At 36.4% G+C, this 11,015-nt stretch overlaps 1 protein-coding gene across 1 annotated transcript; it reads right to left on the bottom strand.

The window, feature by feature from the left end:
- Positions 1-10,444: 10,444 nt before the first annotated feature.
- On the bottom strand, positions 10,445-10,960 carry LOC125838879 (receptor-like protein 52). The gene has a single exon (XM_049517897.1). The coding sequence runs from the start codon at positions 10,958-10,960 to the stop codon at positions 10,445-10,447; it is 516 nt and encodes a 171-aa protein (XP_049373854.1).
- Between the last annotated feature and the right edge of the window lie 55 nt (positions 10,961-11,015).

Raw genomic sequence — 11,015 nt, 5'->3', positions numbered from 1 at the left:
TAGGAAAAAGGATAAATATATCATCGAACTATCGTAAATGGTATGTAGATATCATCCATCATACTTTTGGTCATTCGTGCCTCTGTCGTCCAAAAACTAGAGCATATATATATTCCACTCTAACAGAAGACTAAATAGGGACACGTGGCGCAATCTTATCCGTCGATCCAATATTTAATAAATGTTGGGTCGGTGGATAAGATTATGACATGTGTATGTCCGTTAGTATAAAGGGTATATATGTTCTAGTTTTTGGACGGCAGGGGCACCAATATCCCAAAAGTATGACAGAAGGTATCTACATACCATTTACGATAGTTCGGGGGTATATTTGTCTTTTTTCCCTTAAAAATTATATGAATACTTCTTTTTAAAATAAAATTAAAGGTGAGGCTAGAGGGCCTCACAACATAAAGCACATTATTATTGGTGTTAATTACTCGTTGAAAAGAGTAGTTTTTGAAATTACATTTTCTGCTAGTTAATTATTCTAGATACATGTATCTGACGACTCAAATATATATATTGCGAGTCATATTAGGTGTAATTTGTATATTGTATTCAAAGTGTGATTCACATGTATTTGATATACACCAACTCGGTCTCTCACCTATCTCTCTCGCCCCTCTCCTTCATTGTATATTTATTTAACAATGTATTTGAGTTTCATAATTTTATGTATTTTGTGTATCCAGTATCAATTTCAGGTATCTGCGTATTCAAAATCAATTTCATCTAGTGTTATCCTGTAACATCCCAAAAACTTCTAAGTTAAGACTCAAACCATTCTTCATTGTGAATAAGATCGTACCAAGTCATTCTAAATTTTCTTAGGTGTTAAGATCACTAGAATTCCCTAGCATAAAGTTGAGTTGAAAACTTTCTTTCCAATTGAATTTCACTATGAGATTTTTCTTGGGTCAACTTCAATCAACCATATCGTTTAGCACATAAAGAATTGGGTGGCCCATGAGCTATCAAATCGAAGGTCTTGACTCCTCTTTCCAACGCCACCAAGTTTGCTAAATTTTGAGCTCCGAGTAAAACGTTATGTCGAGTGAAGCCTCTCAATTTAAGGTTTTTCATTTGTTTTAGGAAGGGTATTTTGGTCTTTTCCTTTTCCCCACTTGTCTTAGCACATTTTTCCTGACCCAATTAAGGGTTTAGTCAGATTGTAAATCACCTATTTACATTCCAAATCACTTAGAATTTTAGTGCGAGATTTCAAGAAGAGAAAAAGAGGGTTTTCAAGTGTTCATTCAAGAGTTGAGGAATTTTGCCAAGAACAATCGTTCTTTCCAGGTATGTGAGGTTTTGCATAGTGATGGACATGTTCGTCCTCACACCAAACATATAATTCTTTCAATAATTCGTCCATGAAATCGTTTATGTAAAGATTCTTGAAAAGTTCTTGAGTTTTAGCCTTATTCTTTAACAATTGAGTTGATTCTGAGTTCTTGAGTTGAGGGTCTTGCGAATGAGTTGTGTTTCTTGATAGAATTTGGGTTGAATTTCAATGAATTTGTGTTGGGTTTGTGAATCAAAGGGAGTTTGGAAGAAACCATTCTAGATGAGTTAGGACCCAAAATTGAGCAAGAAAATTTGGCGGATTTTCGAATTTGAAGTGGGGCAATGCGCCCCCAAAGCTCCAAGAGGGATGACGCCCTGCGCCAGCAGTGCGCCCCAAAGTACTCCCAGTACTTTGAGGTCTGGAGCCCTGCGCCAGGGTCGTCAAGCCCATTTCTTCTCCCTTTTTCATCTCGTGTGTTCTTTTAAATCATGTCTTCGCTCTCTTCTTGATATTAACTCTTAAAGTCTTCATTAATCCTTGAAAGATCCTGCATATCCTAATCACATATCTTAATTTACACTTCGAATTAAAGAAAAGTTAAGCGAAAGTTTAAGAGGTCTTTTTTAAGTCATTTTGAGAAGTCTTTTGCAATTAACTATAGACTTGAACTAAGTCTTGAGTAAATGAGTATGAGAATGAAAAAATTGTATTCATGAGTCTATATTGTTATTGAGATCCTTGAGTTGTGTCGTTCATGTCCATAATTTCGCATGAACCCTATGAATCGAGTATTCTTGAGATTAGAAGTATTGTTGAGTTTTGAGTATTGAGTTTCTATATTGTTATTGAGATCCTTGGAGTTGATTCGTTCATGTCTATATTTTTAGCATGAATCCTATTTTGAATTATAAGTCTTGGAGAGTTTTTGAAAGTCAATCATTGTGTCTTAAACTGAGTTTTGAGGAAAAGTTTAAAGAGAGGATTTTGAGTAAAGTTTAAGGGAACTAAGTATTCCCAAATGTATCATTTTTACATTGAGAAAAAAGAAACTTTGATTTATAAAAAAAGTTTATGGGTTCAAGGATATTTTAGAGAAGTTACCTCTTTCAAAAGAATAATTTGAGCAATTATCTCAAACCAGAAAAAGAGTATGTCTTATACATTTGAGCATGAGTATATATTATTGGGAGTAGTATTGAACACAAATATGGGGATGAGTTCAGACAACTCACAATCCTCATAAATCATGTATGCCAACATGGGCACATGATAATACTTTTTAGATGAATCCTAAGTGCCTTCAGGGAGAGCTTAGTGAATCCACTTATTAGTTGAGGTATTCTATACCCCAGCAAGGTATAGAACAGTTCTGGCAGCGTGGGTGAGACGTTGTATCATCACGTAGCTCATAGTGATGGTTGTCGGTTAGAGAATCTCCCAAATAAAAGTAAAGAGTATTTTATTGTATTTTTATATACATCCTTCAGTTAGTATCTGTTTATTATGAAGCTTTAAACATTTTATCTTTTGTTATTGCTTTCATATTGGAGTTGAGTTAAGGTGAGTATTGTTTTCCCATGTTATCAACTTAGTTAACTATGTTTCAGTTTCCTCTTACATGCCGTATATTCAATGTACTGACGTCATTCGACCTGCATCTTTTAACGATGCAGATACATGTATTCAGGGATGTGCTTCGTTGAGATCATTTGACATTCTAGTTAGCTTTGGTGAGCCTTCCTATATTTCGAAGGACTTCACCTTTACCTTACAGTTAATAGTTTTGAGATATCGTAGGTCTTGTCCCGATATCCTTCTATAATAGTAGAAGCCCATAGATAGATAGAATTGATGATTTTTTTAGTATTTACTTTCTTTGAGTTGTTTTACAAATTATAAATAATTCTATTGAGTATTTTCTAGACCTTATGAGTTAAGTAATTGAGTTTAACAGATTTAATTCAGTTTTAAGCTTATGTAGGCTCAAAATAGTTTTACGCTTGTAGTCAGCCAAGATAAGGGTTCGCTTGGGGACCAACAATGATTCTTGAGTGTCGGCCACGTCCAGGGTGTAGGCTCGGATTGTGACATATCCAATATCAAATATGTAATGTGTTCAATATCATATATGATGTATCTAGAGCAAACTTGGACATTGTATCTAGTGTATCCGTGCACGTGCATAGATATAAGTATCTGATATCAAAGATACATATATTGGATATCAAATATGCATTTATATATTCATCAATTACCTCTAAATGTCATCAAAATCGAGTTGAAAGTGGAAAGAGTTGGATAAAAAGTGGAGAGGGGGAAAGAGCAAGGGAAAGGTGCAAAAAGAATGGAGAGAAAGGGGAGAGAAGGGACAACTAAAGCTAAACAAAAAGACAAATGAATCTCAGAAAAGAAAAATGGACAGCTGAAGCGGCGGATGTGTCGAAGTTATCTCTTACTACATTTTCAACGACAACAACCAGTACAGATAAGGAGTTTCGCTCTTGTCCATATTAACAATGTCGACAAAGTCCAGGTCCGGTGATCTATATTGTTATATGGCCATCGACAGTGGTAACCACGTAAGATATGAGAATCCTTCAAGTGTTAAGTCCTCATTAATATCGAAGATGTTAAGTTTTAACTTCCCATGTGAAATTTATGCTAGATTTGCCTTAATGTCGGGTTGATTTAATCTTAAGACACCTAAATATCTCACCGGATGCTTTGGTATCCGGTTCTAAGACGAAGAACTTCTTCACGAATGGAGCTAAATAGCAAGACAAAATTATTCACACCAAAAAAGTATTGTTAAGTAAAACCTCGCCATAATGGAATGTTTCAATTGATCTGTTCCTTTGGGGTAATACTTAGGGTGATTTATAAGTTTAAAAAGGATATGGTAAGACATATTCAAATTATTCAATGGTCGTATTTTAGGTTTATAATCCAAGCAAGTTGTAAGATAAAAGTCAGCAAAAGTTATCGCAAGTTACTTTCATAATCATTCAGAAGATTTGGGTCAAATGTCCTAGAGCTTTTCTCCCAATATATAAAGAGTTTGAGGGCCTACAACCTATCAAATCACAAGTATACGAGTCCAATTTCCAATGCATTAAACCGTTTGTCTATACAACTTAAGAATAGAGAGATATTTACTGTAACATCTCGCAGTTTGAAATAGCTAGGAAGAAGCTAAGAATTGGAAATAGTCATTTTTGGAAAGAATTGAAAATCTGGAAATTTGTTTAGGTTAGGAAAAATGAGTTTTTGGTCAACTTAAAACGGTCATAACTTCTAGTTCATGATAAGTTAGGTATACTTTCAGATATGGTTGGAAAGCTCTTGGAATGATCTTTCCAATGTCGTCGAGTTTGCGCGATTCCAAGTTCGTATGAGTAAGTTATGCCCTTTGAAAGTTGGGTTGTTGGATTAAGGAAAGTCCAAATCCGGATTTTTGAAGGGTAGTTTGGTCTTTTCATTAATGTAACATCTCGCAATTCGAAATAACTAGGAAGAATTGGAAATAGTTATTTTTGGAAAGAATTTAAAATCTGGAAAATTTGTCTAAGTTAGGAAGAGTGAGTTTTGGTCATTTTCAAACGGTCATAACTTCTAGCTCGAGATGAGTTAGGTATATTTCTAGATATGGTTGGAAATCCCTTGGAATAATATTTACAACGCCCCCAAGTTGGGCAATTCCGAGTTCGGATGAGTGAGTCATGCCCTTTGGAAGTTGGGCTGTTGGAATAAGAAAAGTTCAATCCGGATTTTTGAAGGGTAGTTTGGTCTTTTCCTTACCCGATTTAGTTAAATCCTTTTTAGTAAATTAAGTGGGGTCAAAAAACTGAGTTAGTTCAGTTTACGCTTTTGAGAAATAGAGTTAGGGCTTTTGGAGGAAGAACGCAAGAGAAAGGAGAAGAGGAAAAGCAAGATTCGCCAAGAACGATCGATTTTGGTTGTGGATTCGCCAAGGAATTGATCCTACAAGGTATGTGAGTCTCTCATAGCGTTGGGTTCATTCACCCACGCGCCAAGCATGTTTAATTCAGTGAAATTCGTCCTAGAAGAGTTGGAAAATTGATGTTCTTGACAAATATTCTTGAATTCGATTGTTGTTAGTGAATTAGGACGAATTGAGAAGTTTATGAAATCCTTACATTGAGTTTAGGGCTGCTTTGAGTTAGTTTCTTGAGTATATATGCTGGGCATTGGGATTTAAAATGAATTTGAGGAAGATAATCGAATTTAGGTGGTTTGAGGCTGAAAAACGAAGAAGGAAAAAGTCGAGTAAGGTTCATGAAACAAGTCCGCATCACGGACTTGTTCGCCCTGTGAACAAAAATCTGCTCCGCGTTGCGGAGAGGACGCGGACTCCACTGTCTCAAAATTAATTTCGCGAGCATTTATTTAGGAGCATCTCCGCGTTGTGGACCTGTTCCAAGACGCTGATTTCGTAACATTTCTCAAGTTTAGTTATTCGAAATCATTCCTAAACATCAAGAGACCTTTCCTATCACAAATCATAATCCTTGAATCCATAATTCAATTCAAGGAAAGTTAAGAGTCAATTCAAGTGAAGTTAAGAGTCAAGTCAAGTGAAGTCGTCAAAGTTTTCAAGGGTCTTTTACAAATGTTCCAACTTTGTTTTAAGACCTAAGTTTCAAGTTAAGCAAAGAGTAAAGAGTTGAGTTCATTTCTCAAAAAGCTATTAGTGAACTAAGTATTCCCAAAGAGTTTATAAATGTTTTCACATTTGAACAAGAAAATGGAGCATCGATTCCAAGAAGCTTTTAAGCTAAGTTTTAAGTAATTATCTCAAACCAAAGAAAGAAGTTGTTTTAAAAATATATGAGCTAAGTATATTTTGGGAGTAGTATTAAGCACCGATATGGGGATGCGAGTTCATATTAACTCAAGTCTCCATAAACCATGTAGTTATCATGGGCATTAATGGGTCATACTTTTTAGATGATCACATAAGTTAAGCTAGTGGATCCTCTAAGTTAAGTAGTTCTATATGACGGCAAAGTATAGGATAGTCTGGCAGCATGATGGTAAAAACGATGTATCACCACTTAGTATCATAGTGGTGGTTGTTGGTTAGAGAAACTCCACAGTAGTAATTTCATGGTTCCTCAAGGGGTTCGACTTAGTATGAATGGGGGTATGGGACTTCATTCATGCATTGCACAAGTACACTTTGAGAGGGAGCATGGTATGTTTTTATAATATTATGATTATGATTGTGACGTCATGTTTTAAACAATTTTCTTTTTTTTATATTGCATTTGTTTTAAACTGCATTATAATGAAATGCGTTCAGTTAAGTATTCATGAGTTGAGAAGAGTCAAGGTAAGTGTTTATTTCATAATCTCTTTCAAGCCTATGTTTGTTAGCATTCCAACTCTCATACTCATACATTCAATGTACTGATGCCAGTTGGTCTGCATCGTCTTATGATGCAGACACACATAACCAGGATCAGCATCCAGCACCTCGTTGATCAGGTTCAACACTCCGAGTCAGTTGGTGAGCCTCCTTGCATTCCGGAGGACTCTTTTATCATTTGCTTTCTAGTTTTCAGTTGTTAGGATGATCGGGGGTCATGTCCTAACATCCCTCTTTGTTTTAGAGGCTTCATAGACATATAGTATTAGTTATTTGGTCTTATTCATTTCAGTTATACACGTTTAAGACTTGCATTTCCATTTTTGGCTAAGTTATTATCTTTTAAGTTATTGCATGAGTTATATCTCTTATGTTTTTAAGTCTTCCGCTGAGTAAGTAAGCCAGGCCAATGATTCGCTTGGGGCCAACAATGATTTCTCGAGTGCCGGCCACGTCCAGGGTGTAGGCTCGGGGCGTGACACTTACTTTTTTATTTTAATTAGTTTTTGGTAATTACTTGGGGGTCTGAACTGAACTTAGTGAGTTTACGCTTTTGGAAAAAGAATTAAGGTTTTGAGAGAAGAGAAAAGAGAAGAAAGGAGAAAATGTTCAAGATCGTTAAGTTTGGCTTTTGGATTTCGTCGGGGTGATCCCTACAAGGTATTTGAGATCATATAGTGTTGGGTTAATTCACCAACGCGCCAATAATGATTTATTTTAGCGAATTTAAGTTCTTGAAAGCTTAGAAATAGTGTTCTTGAATGGGTTTGTTGAAGTTTCATTAGATTCTTGTTACGTTGAATTCATTGAGGAGTTGTTTTATCCTAATCTATGATTTTAGGTTTTATTTTGAGTAGGATTTGATGTACTTTGATAATTTAATCAATTCTAAGTGTTGGGTAAAAGAACCCACGGAGTTTAGAGGGTTTAGAGCTGAAAAACGAAGAAGAAATTTCGTCGAACAAAATTGGGAGGTGGTGGCGCGTCACGGAGCTAGTTCCCAGAATTGGTAATTTTCGTTTCACGTCGTGGAGCCGTCACGGAGTCTTCTGCCTCAAAAGTCATTTTCGAAACTAAATTTTAAAAGCTTCTCCGTGTCGCGGACCCACCCTCAAATATTGATTTTTGGTCTTTTCTCATGTTTAGCTATCTAAAATCATTCCTAAACATCATGAGATCTTTCTAATCACAAATCTTAATCCTTGAATCCATAATTCAATTCAAGGATCAGTTTAGAGTCAAGTCATGATCAGTTAATAGTCAAGTTAAGATAAGTTCTTAAAGTTTTCCAAGTGTCTTTCGCAAATGTTTTAACTTTGTTTTATGACTTAAGTTTTGAGTTCAGTAAAGATGTAAAGTTGAAGTTATTTTCTTCAAAGAAGTATATGGGGACTATGTATTACCAAAGAAACTTAAAATATTTTCACATTTAAATAAGAACGGAAATTGAGATTTCAGAAAAGAGTAATAGCTTTCTAAATGAAGCAAGAAGGGAAACTAAGATTTCCAAGATAGCCTTTGAGCTAAGTTTTTGAGCACTAATCTCAAATCACAGAAGAAGTATGTTTGTTTAAAAACATAAGAGCTAGTATATTTTGGGAGTAGTATTGAGCACTGAATTAGGGGTGAGCATGAGTTCAGATAACTCACGTCTCCATAAAACATATAGTCACCATGGGTAGAAAAGTGTCATACTTTTTAGATGAACCCTTTTTACAATAGACTAGTGGATCCACTTAGTTAGTGAGGTCTTATACCCCTGGCAGGGTATAGGATGCGCTGGCAGCGTGAGGAAGATCATTGTATCATCACTATAGCTCTTAAATGATGGTTGTCGGTTAGAGAAACTCCCACAACAATACTTTGTATTTTTATATACATATATTTATTTGTATTTTTAGATACATCTCAGAGTTATTTGTATCTTTGCATACACACAGAGTTGACATCATGTTTTAAACAATTTTTCTTTATATTGCACTTGTTTTAAACTGTTTTATATTGAAATGAGTTCAGTTATGCTGAGTTGAGTTGAGCCAGGTAAGTGTTTCAGCTCCTTTCAGATTCTTTTCAAGCCTATGTTGTGTTTAGCATTCCAACTCGCATACTCGTACATTCAATGTACTGATGCCAGTTGGCTGGCATCGTATCATGATGCAGACACAGGTAACTAGGATCGGCATCCAGCGCATCGTTGATCCAGTGAGCAGTTCAGAGTTTGTTGGTGAGCCTCTTTGTATTCCGGAGAATCCCTTTTGTTTGCTTTCAGTATTAGATAGTTCATTAGGATGTCGTGGGCCTGTCCCGACATCCATCTTAGTTGTTTTAGAGGCTGCATAAACAGTCAGTTAGATGTTAGTTCATTCGTCATCATTTTGTTATTGACTTATGTTCAGATTTGAGTTGCTATTTTGGCTAAGTTAAATGTTTATTTTCAAAACATTATAAGTTCAGTTTGAGACAGTTAGGTTGTTTAGCATTTGAATTCCTTTCTTATTGCATATAGTCTTCTGTTGTGTAAGTAAGTCAGGCCAAGGGTTCGCTTGAGGCCAGCAATGGTCTTCGAGTGCCAGCCACGTCCAGGGTGTAGGCTCGGAGCGTGACAAACTTGGTATCAGAGCACATAGTTCAAGAGTCCTAGGAAGTGTATAAAGCAATGTCTGTAGAGTCCTATTTATCGGTGTGAAGCGCGCCACATCTATAATTTGGAGGCTGTAACATTTAGGAATTCCTTTACTTCTTTCATATTCATTTTGTGCATTGAAGTTTATCTCTAAAAAGTTTCTTTCTAACTTGTGCTTACGTGTAATTGATTGTGAGATGGGCTATGTTTGAGAATGCTTTCATGGGGCGTTTCTTTCCCCGTGAGCTAAGAGAAGGTTGCCGACATGAGGAGCAGATGAGTATATTTGTTGTTGGGTTGCCTCTTATGTCAGATAAGGAAAGTAAGGCAGCCATACTGATAGGTGACATGGACATAGCAGGGCTGATGATCCATGTGCAATAAGTTGAAGAGGACAAGATGAAAGATACAAAAGAGTTTAAGAATAAGAAGTCTAAGGCATCACAGAATGAATTCGGGCAGCAAAAGAGTAATGTGAACCAGTCTTCTTTCCAACATAAGCAGAAAGGACCTGCTCCATCATCTGCTAGTGCACCTGCACCAAGGAACAAATGTGAGTACAATAGTTAGAATTCTCAGAACTTCAGAGCTAGACATGCACATTCGCAAGGTAGTAAGGCACAAGGGGGTACTAAAACTCCTGCATGTGTTAAGTGTTGTAGGAGCCATTCAGGGATGTGTCGTGATGACTCCACTAGTTGCTTCAAGTGTGATCAGAACAGTCATTTTATGAGAGAGTGTCCTAAGAGCAGACAGAGTAATGGTAATGAGGACAATAAAGCCCAGTCTTCTTCAGTTGCTCCACCAGACAGAGCTGCATCTAGCTAAACGACTTCAGGGGCAGGCGGAGAAGTAAACTGTCTTTCCTATCACTAGTCGTCGAGAGCAAGAGGATTCAGCAGATGTTGTCACTGGTATGATCCAAGTCTTCAGTTTTGATGTTCTTCCAGAGCAACATCTTGAGCCCTTCAGTGCTTCTACACCTGTTGGTGATTCTATTCTAGAAGAAAGAGTCTATCGTGATTGTTCCATTTTCGTCAATCACAATAGTACCATGGCTGATTTAGTTGAGTTAGACATGGTAAATTTTTGATGTCATGGACTGCTTTCATGCCTGTTATGCCTCAGTTGATTATAGAACTCAAGTAGTCAAGTTCCAGTTTCTAGTGAACCAGTTATAGAAGTTGAAGAGCAGTTCAGCAGTGCCTAAGGGTTGTTTTATTTCGTTATGTGAAATAAAAGTTGAAGAGCAGTTCAATTGGTTATGTGAAAGATCCATATCATACAAACTAAACAAGTCCATTTCATCAGGTATCACACTGGACAAGTAGTTGGAACTTAGCGACAGGTGACGCAAATCATGCAACTGAAACAACTTGCTTGTAATTGAACCACTGAGAGAATTATGTGACAGATCCAATTTCACAAGATTTTTCAAGTTTCCAATATCTTCTGGTATCGAACCGTTCAAGTGATTCTCAGAAAGATCACGATTTTCCAGTTGAGATGATATTTGTTTTGGCATCTCACCAGACAACATGTTACCATTAAGATACAAATTTAGTAATTGTTTCATCCCAAACAACTCACCTGGAATCTGTCCGCTCAAAGAATTCTTGGACAAGTCCAAATGTTGTAACATTAAGCAATCTTTCATTCTTAGTGGTATAGTTCCTGAAATGTTGTTGTTGGAGAGATCAATGAAGGTAAGG

This window comes from Solanum verrucosum, unplaced genomic scaffold (genome assembly GCF_900185275.1).
Source record: "Solanum verrucosum unplaced genomic scaffold, falcon-dt-bn FXZP01000182.1, whole genome shotgun sequence".
NCBI lineage: Eukaryota > Viridiplantae > Streptophyta > Magnoliopsida > Solanales > Solanaceae > Solanum > Solanum verrucosum.
Note: the sequence above shows the minus strand (reverse complement) of the source record. Positions and strands in the feature narration are given on the sequence as shown.